This window comes from Podospora pseudoanserina, chromosome 5, assembly GCF_035222485.1.
Source record: "Podospora pseudoanserina strain CBS 124.78 chromosome 5, whole genome shotgun sequence".
NCBI classification, from domain to species: Eukaryota; Fungi; Ascomycota; class Sordariomycetes; order Sordariales; family Podosporaceae; genus Podospora; species Podospora pseudoanserina.
In genome coordinates this window covers 1,567,291-1,579,708 of record NC_085924.1, presented here as the reverse complement: position 1 = coordinate 1,579,708, position 12,418 = coordinate 1,567,291, and the positions used below count along the sequence as shown (strand labels likewise).

At 54.5% G+C, this 12,418-nt stretch overlaps 6 protein-coding genes and 2 non-coding genes across 8 annotated transcripts; 4 read left to right on the top strand and 4 right to left on the bottom strand.

Annotated features, from left to right (window-relative positions):
* Positions 1–243: 243 nt before the first annotated feature.
* Positions 244–1,381, top strand: QC764_503840 (uncharacterized protein; the record flags this gene model as incomplete). The annotated part of the gene is made up of 2 exons (XM_062947633.1): positions 244–426; positions 842–1,381. 2 exons carry the CDS (start codon positions 244–246, stop codon positions 1,379–1,381), a joined length of 723 nt encoding a protein of 240 aa, XP_062798853.1.
* QC764_503830 (uncharacterized protein) lies at positions 1,380–3,899 on the bottom strand. Its single transcript, XM_062947632.1, has 3 exons — positions 2,977–3,899; positions 1,688–2,916; positions 1,380–1,628 (listed from the first exon to the last, which is right to left on the bottom strand). The coding sequence occupies exons 1-3, from the start codon at positions 3,281–3,283 to the stop codon at positions 1,494–1,496; spliced, it is 1,671 nt and encodes a 556-aa protein (XP_062798852.1). The 5' UTR covers positions 3,284–3,899; the 3' UTR covers positions 1,380–1,493.
* A 575-nt stretch (positions 3,900–4,474) lies between these two features.
* On the top strand, positions 4,475–6,287 carry QC764_503820 (uncharacterized protein; the record flags this gene model as incomplete). The annotated part of the gene is made up of 5 exons (XM_062947631.1): positions 4,475–5,069; positions 5,133–5,218; positions 5,272–5,414; positions 5,469–6,050; positions 6,105–6,287. 5 exons carry the CDS (start codon positions 4,475–4,477, stop codon positions 6,220–6,222), a joined length of 1,524 nt encoding a protein of 507 aa, XP_062798851.1. The 3' UTR covers positions 6,223–6,287.
* Positions 6,288–6,439: 152 nt separating this feature from the next.
* Positions 6,440–6,513, bottom strand: QC764_0077490. The gene has a single exon. It is a non-coding gene; the product is annotated as a tRNA-Val (tRNA).
* Positions 6,514–7,380: 867 nt separating this feature from the next.
* On the top strand, positions 7,381–7,653 carry QC764_0077480 (uncharacterized protein; the record flags this gene model as incomplete). The annotated part of the gene is made up of 2 exons (XM_062940744.1): positions 7,381–7,536; positions 7,609–7,653. 2 exons carry the CDS (start codon positions 7,381–7,383, stop codon positions 7,651–7,653), a joined length of 201 nt encoding a protein of 66 aa, XP_062798850.1.
* Positions 7,654–8,737: 1,084 nt separating this feature from the next.
* Positions 8,738–9,217, top strand: QC764_503810 (uncharacterized protein; the record flags this gene model as incomplete). Its single annotated transcript, XM_062947630.1, has 1 exon — positions 8,738–9,217. The coding sequence occupies one exon, from the start codon at positions 8,738–8,740 to the stop codon at positions 9,215–9,217; it is 480 nt and encodes a 159-aa protein (XP_062798849.1).
* A 1,153-nt stretch (positions 9,218–10,370) lies between these two features.
* Positions 10,371–10,442, bottom strand: QC764_0077460. Its single transcript has one exon. It is a non-coding gene; the product is annotated as a tRNA-Gly (tRNA).
* A 221-nt stretch (positions 10,443–10,663) lies between these two features.
* Positions 10,664–12,344, bottom strand: QC764_0077450 (uncharacterized protein; the record flags this gene model as incomplete). The annotated part of the gene is made up of 3 exons (XM_062940743.1): positions 10,664–11,629; positions 11,691–11,810; positions 11,888–12,344. The coding sequence occupies 3 exons, from the start codon at positions 12,342–12,344 to the stop codon at positions 11,298–11,300; spliced, it is 909 nt and encodes a 302-aa protein (XP_062798848.1). The 3' UTR covers positions 10,664–11,297.
* Positions 12,345–12,418: the final 74 nt, after the last annotated feature.

Here is a 12,418-nt window from a genome sequence, read left to right as displayed (position 1 = left end):
GGGAACCTCCCCAGTGATCTTTCGTCGCGCGCGCATCATCGACTCAACCACTTCCACTACTTTGACGACGCTCCACCAAACAACAAACAAAACCACCACTGTTTTCCAATTGGTGATGTCCCTCAAACATCGCCGCTTCTCTCACCTGTAAACAAGCTAGAACAACGATAGTCAGCACCAACGCAGCAGCAACAAGCACCACCGCCGCCACCACCGCTAGAAACCCACCCCCTCAAATATCTCATGGCCGAAACCAAACTCAAAGACCTTAGCTCCCTAAGGCCCTCCCTCAAAAAACTAATCAACGCCCCCTTCGCCTCCCCAGCCACAACCCCGGCCCCCCCCCAAATAAGAAACCTCTACCAGCGCCTCTCCCGCGAAGCCAAATCGCGCAAATACGGCGAACGTCCCTGGATAACCATAGCTGTTCGTTTCCCTCCCCCTCCCGTTTCCCTTCTTTTCACTAACCCTTCCTCCCTGTCCGCAGGCAGCAACAACCTTCACGCTCAACTCCCCCTCCTCCCTCTCCCACCTCCCTCCACCTCCTCCTCCCTAACCCCCCACCCAACCCTCCCTCCCTCACCCCCCCCTTACCCCCCTCCTCCTCGCCGAACTGATCCGCGAAGTCGGCCTCAAATGCATCTCCTTCAATGGAATCCCCCGCACAATCAACTGCCTCAACGCCTTTCGCTCAGACCTGGAGGTAAACCCCTGGTCCAGCTCCCTTTCCTCGGTCCCATCACGAACCGTCACTACCTCAAACATCAACAATACGATAAGCAGGGGAAACGCGCTCTGGAAGTCAATCTACACACCCCATCACGGGAAACTAACCCAAAAGCTTGCACTGGCACATCCCGATCTGCCGGGGTATATCCTCCAGGGTCACTACGCCATGTTACTCGCCGATCCACCGAGGCATGTGGAGGGCGGGGTGCCGAGACAGGCGAGGTTGGGGCGGTGCCTGACCAGTCTTGTGGCGATTGCGTGTTTGAGAGCGCAGAGGGGGGTTGGGCCGCAGGTGTTGAGCCATGTTTACGGGTTGAGAAAGGCTGTGGAGCAGGGGTTACACAGAGAGGAGTTTGAGGACGAGGAGGAGAGGGAGGGGATGGAACGGTTGGCGGGGGATGAGGGGTGTGAGTGGATTTTGGAGAGCGTTGACAAAATCGCGAGGGCGATCGGGGGTGGGGGGTTTGCCGGTTGGGAGCGGGAGGTTGACCAGGACCAGGACCAGGAGGACGGGGTGGAGGATGATACGAGGCTGGATGGGGAGGTGAGCGAGGTTGGGAATGTGGCGAAGGAGATGGAGGAGGAGCTGCAGGGCGGGACAGGGAGCGGGAGCGGGAGCGGGAGGGGGAGGGGGAGGGAGTCCAAGTTGTGAGAGAGACAAGAGGTTTGACATGTATTTATTGCAAAAAGACGGTATGGTATATACATGTTCATGAATGACAATGACAAAACAACACCAGGCCATCATGCTTCCCACCTCTCGCCTACTCCATGACAATCAACTCCTCCGCCACCGCAAAGCCCGCATCGGTCTTTCTCCTCACCTCCTCGACATCCACCCCCGGCGCGATCTCCGTCAGCGTGAGCGTCCCCTTCTTCCTGTCGACCTGGAAAACCGCCTATTTGTCCCTCTCCAGTCAGCATCACTTCAGTGCCGGTACGACGAGAATCAACTCACCAGATCAGTGATAATTGTGCTCACCACCCCCCTCCCCGTAATCGGCAGCCCGCAAACCGCCACAATCTTGCTCGTCCCGTCCTTGGCCGTATGCTCCGTCGCGACCACGATCTTTGTCCCCTCCGGATTGCTCACCAAATCCATCGCTCCCCCCATCCCCTTGAACACCTTGCCCGGTATCATATAGTTCGCCAAATCCCCCCCCGCACTCACCTGCAGCGCCCCCAAGATGGAAACATCCACGTGTCCCCCCCTAATCATGGAAAAGCTCTCGCTCGAGTCAAACGTCGAGGCGCCGGGGACGAGGGTGGTGGTTTCTTTCCCGGCGTTGATAATGTCAGGATCGACCTCTTCCGGGAGGGGGTAATCCCCCATGCCGAGGATGCCATTCTCCGACTGAATCCAGACTTCCTGCCCCGGAGGAAGGAAAGAAGGCGCGAGGGTGGGGATGCCGACGCCGAGGTTGACGTAGAAGCCTGGTTTGAGCTCTTTGGCGGCGCGGCGGGCGATGCGGTTTCTTTTCGCCTGAGCGGGTGCTTCCTCTTTTGGAGGCGACGAGGAGAATTCCGGTGGGGAGCGGGTCTTGACAATTTCTACTTGGGGGCGTTCGGTCGCTGGGACGATCCGGTCAATGTATATGCCCGGGAGATTAACCTCGCTCGGGTCGAGCTCCCCAACCTCAACAATATTTTCCGCCTCCACAATGGCAATCCTGGCAGCCTTTGCCATCAAGGGGGCAAAAGTTTTGGTCGTGTGACGAAAAACGCAGTTGCCGGCCTTGTCGACTTTCCAGGCACGGAGGATGGCCACGTCGCCGGGGAGGGCGGTTTCCATCAGGTAGGCTTTGCCGTTGAAGATGCGGGTTTCTCGCGGGGCGGAAAACTCGACCACGGTTCCGTCGGGGGAGTACCGGGTCGGGAGGGAGCCGGATTGGATGAGGGTGTTGCCTCCGGTGGGGGTGAAGAAGGCCGGGATGCCCGAGCCGGCGGCGCGGATTCTTTCGGCGATGGTGCCCTGGGGGCAGAGCTCGACGGCGATCTGGCCCGTGAGGTATTGCTTTTCGAGCTTTTTGTTGGCGCCGAGGTACGACATGATCATGCGGTCGATTTGGCCGTTTTCGGTGAGGAGGGCAAGGCCGCCGCGACCTTCCGAGCCGGCGTTGTTGGAGACTGCGGTGAGGGAGTGGAGGGATTCGGGGCCGCGGCGGCGGATGGCGGCGATGAGGGTTGCTAAAGGGGGGGCGGAGTCAGTCAGGGGCTTGTCTTGATGGTTAGGACAAGGGGGCTTACAAGCTACACCGCAAAGGCCAAATCCAGCACTGAGCAGGACGGAGCCGCTCTTGATGTCGGCCACGGCTTCATCTGCTGATGCCCACACCTTGGAGCCTCCTCTTTTGGGCTCAGAAACCGGAATCTCTCTCCTCCACGGTCGCGTGTGAGAAAAAAACCTGCTCTGGGCGTAGTTAATGGTAATATTTGGCTGTGAGGTTGATGTCGTCGCCTCGATCCTCAAGCTCGACTGAAGCTGTCTTGCACACGATCCCCTCGAAGAAAGCGCAACGGCGCGCCGTCCAACAACACTGGCCAAGTTCCTCATCCTGCTTCAATGCCTCCGGCACAAAAGCAATCAAGACTCAACGACCGGTACCGCAACCGCAAATAAACACAAAACAATCCCTTTGGTCTTAAAGCATTCGCCGTCTCAACGCCGTGGCAAAGGGAAGGTCGACTACCAAAACACAGCGTCGTCCAACCCACCCGGCCGGCACGGCGCGGATGCGGGCGCGACAGGCAGGCATGCAAATCTGCCATCCGATCTTGCAATCAACAGGTCCCTTCCGTTTGGGCTGCGCCAAGTGGTGTTCTACGTCACCAGAACATGGGGGGTCGGAAAGGGCCGAGGTGGTCGGAGATAGATTTGGGCGCCGGGAGGAAACAAATTTCGGGCGTCTCCTCACTCAACGTCGATGGGGGGTCGGAGTTCGGCATCGAGCATCGGCTTGGATCTCATTGCGGCTTACTGATGAGATGGAATGGAAGCATGTGAAGATGCCCAGATATCTTGTTCTTGTCACTTTTCTTTTTTTGATGTCTTTGGTGACTGACACCCAGGAGCTGTGGTGAGGTTCAGATCCAGCGGCCGGTCCGGCACTTCCCCGCCGATTAGCGGTCGATGCGCTATGGGGAGGACGACGCCCCACTGTAACCCGCTGGAAAATACCAAGCCGGGAATAACCGTTCTTCTCGAACGTCTCTCGATTGACAATCTCTTGTCCATGTATAAACTAGACATCCCGAATCAAGACTCGGAAACTTTGAGAGTCATCATGATCTCATGAATCTGGGAACTATGCGACACCCCGCCAATCTCAGCGTCACCGTTGCTATCGGCGCGCGGGTAGTCTGCAGGCCCTCAATGGCCATTGAGTGGTCAGTCAGGTCACTGGCGCTGAGTGAGACACCAGGATGTTGTACCACGGTCAATGGCACGGTCTCGGGCGAATACATGCAGATCAAAAATTGATAGCACCAATTCGGTGAGACAGCGCGAGAGGAAAGTGTCGGGGCGCTGTAGCAACGTCAGGAGAGGGCAGCACTATGGAAAAAGGCAGGTCAGGTTGCATATCACCTCACCCTGCCCATGCCCCGGGCGTATTGTGTCGCGAGCCTGGTATCGAAGCTGCTCTAGCCTTGACCTCTACTCGGATCGAGTTTACCCAAGAACATCTCACGGGCCATCGTGTCGCCTGTGTGCTACAGTACACTCAACAGAGACGACCCGGTAAAGATGACAACACCACGTCCAATCGCGGGCACCGCCGCGCTCGAGAAAAGCGACAGCGACCACCTCTCCACCGGCGGCCCCGAAACCGCCAAACGCGAGGACGTCGCCACCCCCTTCTCCCCGGAAGACGAAGCCCGCCTCACCAAGCGCGTCCTCCTCAAGATGGACACCCGCATCCTCCCCATCCTCTCCCTCCTCTTCCTCTGCTCCTTCCTCGACCGCACCAACGTCGGCAACGCCAAGATCATTGGTCTCGAGAAGGACCTTGCCATCTCCAACACGCAGTACAACCGGGGTCTTGCCGTCTTTTACGCCACTTACATCGCATCTGAGCTGCCTTCTAATCTTCTTCTCAAGAAGATAACGCCCCGGGTTTGGCTGCCGCTTCTGACGGTGGCTTGGGGGATTGTAACGATGTGTCTGGGGTTTGTAAGGAGCTTTGGCTCGTTTTTCGCCGTGAGGGCAGTGTTGGGGTTGGCGGAGGGGGGTTTGCTCCCCGGGATGGTGCTGTATCTGTCGGGGTTGTACACGCGACAGGAGATGGCGGTGAGGATTGGTATTTTTTATACGGCCGCTAGTTTGTCGGGCGCTTTTGGGGGTGAGTTGCTTTTTCCTGCGGGTCGAAAGGAGGTGGAAAGGGATGCGGCTGACAGAGAATCAGGTCTCCTGGCAAGGGGTCTATCCGCGATCGGGCCTAGGGGTGGGCTTGAGGGGTGGAGGTGGATCTTCATCATGGAGGGGGTCATTGTGAGTTTTGTTGCGGATGTTTGATGGAGTCTGTCTGCTGATGAGATGGGCAGACGGTTGTTGCCGGCGTGATTGCGTACTTTTTCTTGCCGACGAGTGTTGCCACTGCGTCCTACCTGACACAAGAGGAGAAGGACTTTGCGCAGCTGAGGCTGCAAGGGAAGATCGGAGCTGCCGGTGGTGACGAGAGGTTCAAGTAAGCCTGGGCATGTTATAATGCTTTTGTGAGGTGATGCTGACATGTTAACAGCCCCGTCTTGGAACGCGAAGAGAAATTCAAGTGGTCCGAAGTGCGCCGCGGCATCCTCAACCTCCAGGTCTGGCTCACGGCCACTGCCTACTTTGCCATCCTATCGGGACTTTACAGCTTCGGCCTGTTCCTCCCAACAATTATCAACGACCTCAAAATCACATCCAACGCCAACGAGAGTCAGCTGTGGTCCGTGATTCCCTACGCCGTGGCCACGCCAGTCACGGTCGCCGTAGCTTTTGCCTCGGACCGTCTCAAGCTCCGGGGCGTCATCATGCTCTTCACTCTTCTCATCGCCATCGTTGGCTACGCGGTCATCGGCAACGTCCCCTCTCCCAATGTCCGGTTCGGCATGACCTGTCTCATGGCTGTCGGGATGTACAGCAGCGTGCCGTGTATTCTCGTCTGGAACTCGAATAACTCGGCTGGTCACTACAAAAGGGCAACAACTTCGGCGCTGCAGCTGGCGGTTGCCAACTGTGGAGGCTTTGTGGCGACTTTTGCGTATCCGAGCGTTGACGGGCCGTTGTACCACAAAGGACATAGCATCATCTTGGGGCTGTTGGTTTATGCGTGGCTTGCGTGAGTCGCTGGAGATCTTTGTCGGTGTGGAGAGTGAAGCTAACGGGGCCACAGGATTCTCACAAACGTCTTTTGGTGCATCAAGATCAACAAGGACAAGGCGAGAGGGAAGTACGATCATCATGCGGGTAGCGGTGATGACAGGGATCCAATGTTCAAGATGATATTGTGAGATAGGAATTATTCGGTAGTTATGAAGATTTAAGTTATGCATGCATTTCGGCCTTGGTGCTCTGTTTCTCTTGATACCCCAAGTAGTGAATGACTGGCCCTTTCATGTTCAAAGGTCTGTAGAAAAGAATTCTGAGTTCTCTCTCGTGTCCCAAAAAGGGGATCGATCCCCTGTCGCCGTGGTGGAGACTGGAGATGAGCAAAAAATGAAAGGTTATTGATTTCGTCCAGGCTCGAACTGGAGACCTTCAGTGTGTTAGACTGACGTGATAACCAACTACACCACGAAACCTTGTTGATTTGTTGAGGTTGGGGTGCGAAAATAGAGTCCAAGTCGGCTTCCCTGCTGTCCGCCGAGAAGAAAAGGGCAGGAAGGGCGAGCCGCTGAGCACCGTGTTATCCTGTCAGGCCAACATTACGTCGCGTAAAGGATCTTTTTCCTGACATGTTAGTAGTTTGGATGGAGTTGCTTGCCTTGGGAGAGTTTCAACATATATAGAAGCACTCTTGTATTTTATCCACATGCATACACCTAACATTTGTGCAGAATTTTGCCTGCTTCTTATGCCATTTTCCGTTTGGGTTCAGGTACACTGGACTAAAGTGTCCGGATCCTGCTTAGCTGCTTGTTGTTTGTGGAAGAGCTGTGTTGTGCCTTCCAGGAACTGACCTCTGCCTCATTGTCGTTGTTGGACGGGAGGGCGATGGTGCAATCCTCAAGATGGGCTGATCTTTTCTGAAGCCTCTGATGAGGCTCAAGTTTTTTTCGGTCATGAGAATTGATCTATGTGCTTTCCATTTGGTGTCCTTGGCTTGTGGATGGGACTTCCCCTCGTGCCATGATTTCCGGGCTGGTTTGTCGTCACCGCGGAGAAAAACGACCTGGGAAAGACATGGATAGGTTTAGGACCTGTGATGGTGGTATTTGGCACCTGGGTATGTCTGGCACTGACAAGGTTTGACATGAAGAATTTAACCATCCAAGCCTCCTAGGCAGACGCCTACGCTATCTGTTATGGCCGTCAATAGAAGCAAGCCACACCCTAACAACATAGAAGCTCTTGAACTCAAAGTGGGGCAATCGCTACAGACCTGAGGTATATTAGTTCCACTGATGCTCTCTCGGCCCTTGAACTTCATTTCCCTTTCTTCCTTCCATATGCCCAAGGGTGTGATGCTGCTGGTACCTTCACAAGAGTGCGTCACCGTCACAGAACAGAGTCAGTCGCCAAGCGACTTTGGCCGTCGCCGTTGTCTCTACTACCGACTGATGGCTGCCTGCTGCAAGCTGCAGGTGGCAGAACACAGTTTTCTGGTAGGTATAAATCCCACCCATCTCGCCTCATTCCCTCACACCAATCTTTCTCCCCTTAGGCTTGCCTTCCAGAAGTCTGTGTGCAATCGGTACCTCCACAAGGGTGTGGCGCCGTAATGAATAGGTTCTGACCGCTGTCATTGTCTAGTAGAAGGGACGTTACGAAGCAGACCGACAAACTTGTCGCCATCACATTGAGAGCTTGCCGCCTCGAAAGGCAAGCGAAAATAGGGAAAGGTGTGCGGCGAGCAATGATGATACCAGAATCTGAGCCCGCCGAGCATAGTGTGCCGTGGCAAATATGATGATATCAAAATCTGAGCCTGGGGTGTCCCAATGCACTGCTCACACATTCCCATCTCCTCTGGCAAGTGCCGGCGTCTTGAATGGCGCTTCATTCCTTCACCAATCACCTCTCCATTCTGCATTTGCTTGGAAAGACCTTTCCCAAATGTTTCATGCGGCGTTCTTTCAATCGTTTCATCAGCCAGTGCCGGGACCGGGTGGATACCCGGGAATTGGGTGTCGCGGCGACGGCCCCGGGGCTTGGCCACCCCTTCAACAGCCGCTGCACCGGGCACAGAGGGCAGCCAATCCGAGCACTGGAACAAGGCCGGCCACAACGGCTGCGGCCTGCATTGAACCGACTTTCTGGCTGTCCGCGGTTCCACGCCGCTGCAGGGGACCGCAAACCGTTAGAGAGTGGTATTCCAGATTCTTCCCTTCTTCTGTTGCAAATCGCCCGGATTTCCGATAACCGCCCAGCACCGGCACTCAATGATTCCACTGCATACGCCCTTTTGCACCACTTCGAGGCCGTCTGGCCCAATCGACTCACCCTCTTTGAGGAACGAAAACCCGGGACAGGATGCGATGCGCCGTTTCGTTTGCCACCGTCACCCACGGCCGGCCATCCATCATCCTGATCTTGGGGGACATCACACCCAGTCAACACACATTCGGAGCTTGACTTCGGATCACTACATATATCGGAGGTCATCCCGTCTCAAATCTAAACCTCTCTCACATCACCATCCAGCACTCGGCACTCATTCACAACACCAAGATCTTCGGGTCGCAGTCTTTCCTTCCATTCACCATCGTCTTCTGATTCTTGGGCCGGACCCTTGCCATTCCCTTTTTACAGCCACTACCAATTTACAAACAGTCTCGACGACAACCACTTCACCACTCTCTCAAAATGCAGGCCACTTTTGTTCTCTCCCTCCTCGCCGCCTCGGCCTCTGCCCTGGTCCACGTCCCTCGCCAAGGCGGCGTCAACCCGGCTGTCATTCCTCAGGACTTTGGTGTCAAGGCCGGTGATGGCCGGGACACCATCCAAGTCGGAAGCTGTGTCGGCGCCAACCAGAAGCTCATCCCCTGCGACTGCCCACCTGCTCCCAACGACCCAGACTTCCTCGGCAAGCTCTCCCAGGGCCTCAGCCAGGGCTTCTTCCCGGACCCCAGTGTGCCAATTCCCATCTCTCTTGGGGAGTTCAACGATGCCTCCGATACTTCGATCGAGACTCAGAAGAGGCGCGGCACTGCCATGATCCAGGTCTTGCAGAGCTTAAACGGTGCCAAGGGGTCGGGCTGCCCAGGTGTTGCTGCACCCAACCTGGTGAAGCTTCAGCAGACGGGACAGATTGGGGCCGGCAGCGTTGGCAACGCCGGCAAGTAAAGGATCGACAACACCCGGATGTTCCTTTTCTTCTGCCTTTCATCATTGGTGGTCTTTTGCTTTTCGGGTCAGACAAGTCTTGACCCTCTGAGGGGAGCTTTCGGCATTTACTGCTTTCGCTCACTTTTCGGTTCAACACCATCACCGGCGTCGGTCTTTCAGTAACCCATCTCACTTGGCTTTACATCATTCATTTACCCTTTACACAATCACTCACTCGGCCCGAAACTCAATCAGGGGACAACAACGCTTTACAACATTTAATACCTGGCACCTTACTAGCGACATTCTTGTCTCACCAGACGCTTCGCTCACGACGCTCTTTACCAACGTTTGGCACTGCAAACAACCAATTCCGCAGACCCCGAAAGAAATACTTGGCCACATCCACAATGGCATTGCCGGTACTCGAACAACAGACACACTCATTCAAAAGTACTCAATTCACTCGTTGATTTACATAACAGGGGGGAGGCATTTTTCTAGGATATTTTAATACTCCTGTCACTCGCTTTCTTTTTTTATTCTTCAAGTCTTTCATTTACTCCTTTTAGGTCTTTTTGTCACGGCAACAGCTTTCTTTTTCACTCACTCGACAATGTTGATCTTTCACGTCTTTTATCCGTATTCCTCTCTCCAGCGTTTGTCACCGGGTTGCTCATCCAACCACCTACCTGTTTGGGATTTCTTTCACTTACTTTTCCTCGCAGGTGGTTTTTCTCACCTTCTTTTTCTTTTTCCACAGGTCACTACTCACGTTTCCAGATTTCTGTTACCGCTTTTCTTTTATCATCATAGGACTTGGATTGGAGCAGGGTAGATGGGATGCATATATGGCGTTTTTTTAGGGGGGGTTAGGGGGGGGGGTTTGGGCGGTTTGAGGGGGTTATGGAAAGCAAAGCATGGGGATAGACAAGGGGATACATACATACAAGGGATGAAATACACGGATTTGGATTTGAACTCGGAAATGGTTTTCTTGATGCTTAGTATGTTGATGCGTTTGATGCTTGGAATGATTTTCTGACGACTTTGGACAATTGTCTATTCCATTGTGCCTGGAACTGGACGGGATATGGAGCTTTACTGTTCTGCCAAGCCAGGCGCCCAGTGTTGGGGACTGTGTTTGAGCGACATAAACGCAGCAAGGTCAGCGGCCATGGTGTAGTGGTTAGCATTAATGCCTTCCAAGCATTAGAGTCGGGTTCGATTCCCGATGGCCGCATATTCTTCTTTTACATGTTTTTCTTTTCCACACCCTCGCCACATTACAGTAGTAACACACTTTTCCCATGTTTTGCTTTTGTGTCCCTCTGGGACTATTCTTGTTCTTGCAGTGCGTATGGAGTTGCCTGTCTTGTCTGGGAAAGTCAGGCATGTCTCTCAAGACACCTACCCAGCACAAGGGCTTGGATAATGAAAGATGGACAACAAAAAGGGTAAAAACCTTTGTTTAATGGGGAGAGGTTTAGTCGTGTGTAGCAGAGGCGGGCGGGCGGAGTGTGCGGCGTGGCCCTTTTGCGGGGGGGTTTCGGGCTTTGTGGTTTGGGAAAGGGGCTGCAGATTTGGTTGCAGAAAAAGGGGCGGGGAGACCGAGGTGTTGGGAGTTGTGGGGGTTGCACAACTTGGCCTGGATGCTTTTGAGGACTGAGGAGAGGGCATGATGCAAGGACGTGTGGGGGGAAAGGGGGAGGGGGAAAGGGGGGTTGGGTGATTATTACATGCCGGTTTTCACCGGGGCTCTTCATCGCTTAGGTGCTCACACACTGGGCATGAGGTATTGGGGCAGCATTGAACGTAGCTGGGTGCAAGAGGTAGAAGCATGAAAAGCGTCTGCTGGTATCCATACCATCCGTCGAACCCGTTTGTGAGAGAACCTGCCGATGAAAACAGGCACGCAACTGAACAAACCTGCTTTTCAACCCCAACGCAAACGGCGTAATCTTTCCACAGCGCACCGCAATCGCTCCCCACGCGGGGGTTCCACTTGTAGAAATCCTCCAGGGCGATGCCGTACTGGTTGGAGATTGCCCAGCAGCCGTCTCCACCTACAACGACGTGCCATTTCTTGCAGGAGGGATTAGCACCTGGTTGGGTTGGCGCTGGGGGGTTCGGGGCTGCTGTTGAGGCGGGTGGTTTTGTGATGTTTGATGGGGCGGTGGTTGGTCTCTGCGTTGAGGTGGGTGGCTTGGTGGGAGTAGAGATGGAGGCTTTGCTTGTCGTGGCGGGGGAGGGAGTGCCGGTGCCAGCTCGCTCGACACACAGTTGGATAAAGCCATCCATGTTCATACGGGTCCAGAGGTTTTGGTTGCAGGTCGTGGGGGTGGAGCCAAGCCATGGGTTGAGGGTTGAGGACAGTGGAGAGGGTGATGCTGAAGTTGAGTGGGAATTGGGTACAGTTGAAGAAGGCTGGTCTTCGTGTCAGTTGATGTTTTCATGGTGGAGGGAATTGGAGGGGGAGTTTTCCACACACATTTGTCTTTTGCCCGCAGACCAAAATAACAGCTGCAATCTTTGGGCTGGAGGGTTGTGTCTGGGATCCGTGAAGGGTCAGCTGGGAGGCAATAATCGTGGGGCGGTTCTAGTTGAGGTGCTGGGTTGGTTCTGCTTGTTAGTTGCTGTTTACCCATGAAGCAAAGTTTTGAAATAGAGGGCTCGGGAAGAGCATACGCTCTGTTTCCCACTTCCGCACACAGTAGCTTGATCCGGGCTTGAACTCGCACTTGGTTGCGGACAAATTGGGGTTCCACTCCAAAAGTTGTTGGATAGTGACGTCGCCGACACTGGCCCACGAGGTGCAGTTGTTGCCGCCCGCGAAAAGTGGATTATTTGCCATGAAGAAGCTTTCCCAGGCATTCCTGCGAAGAAAACATTCATTCACTGTCCCCGGCGCTTTGGGGTGTAGAGTAGGTATGGGGATAGGTGCCGCCGATGCTGTGGGCTGTGGGGTTGGGCGAGTGAAGCTGGTGGAGGCAGTCGATGTCTTGTAGCCTGGGTACGTCACGATGTTTCCGACCGGTTTGACACAGTAGGCTGTGTCTTTCCACAAATTGGTGCAGTTTTTGTCGAGATTTGTGTTGAGAAAGTAGAAGCCATCAACGGAAATGCTGAACTTGAGGTATATCATCTGACAATATTCATCAGGTTGGACCTGGGGAGTACCTATGTCAGTGTTTATCCTGCAACTGTGCCATCTTTGAC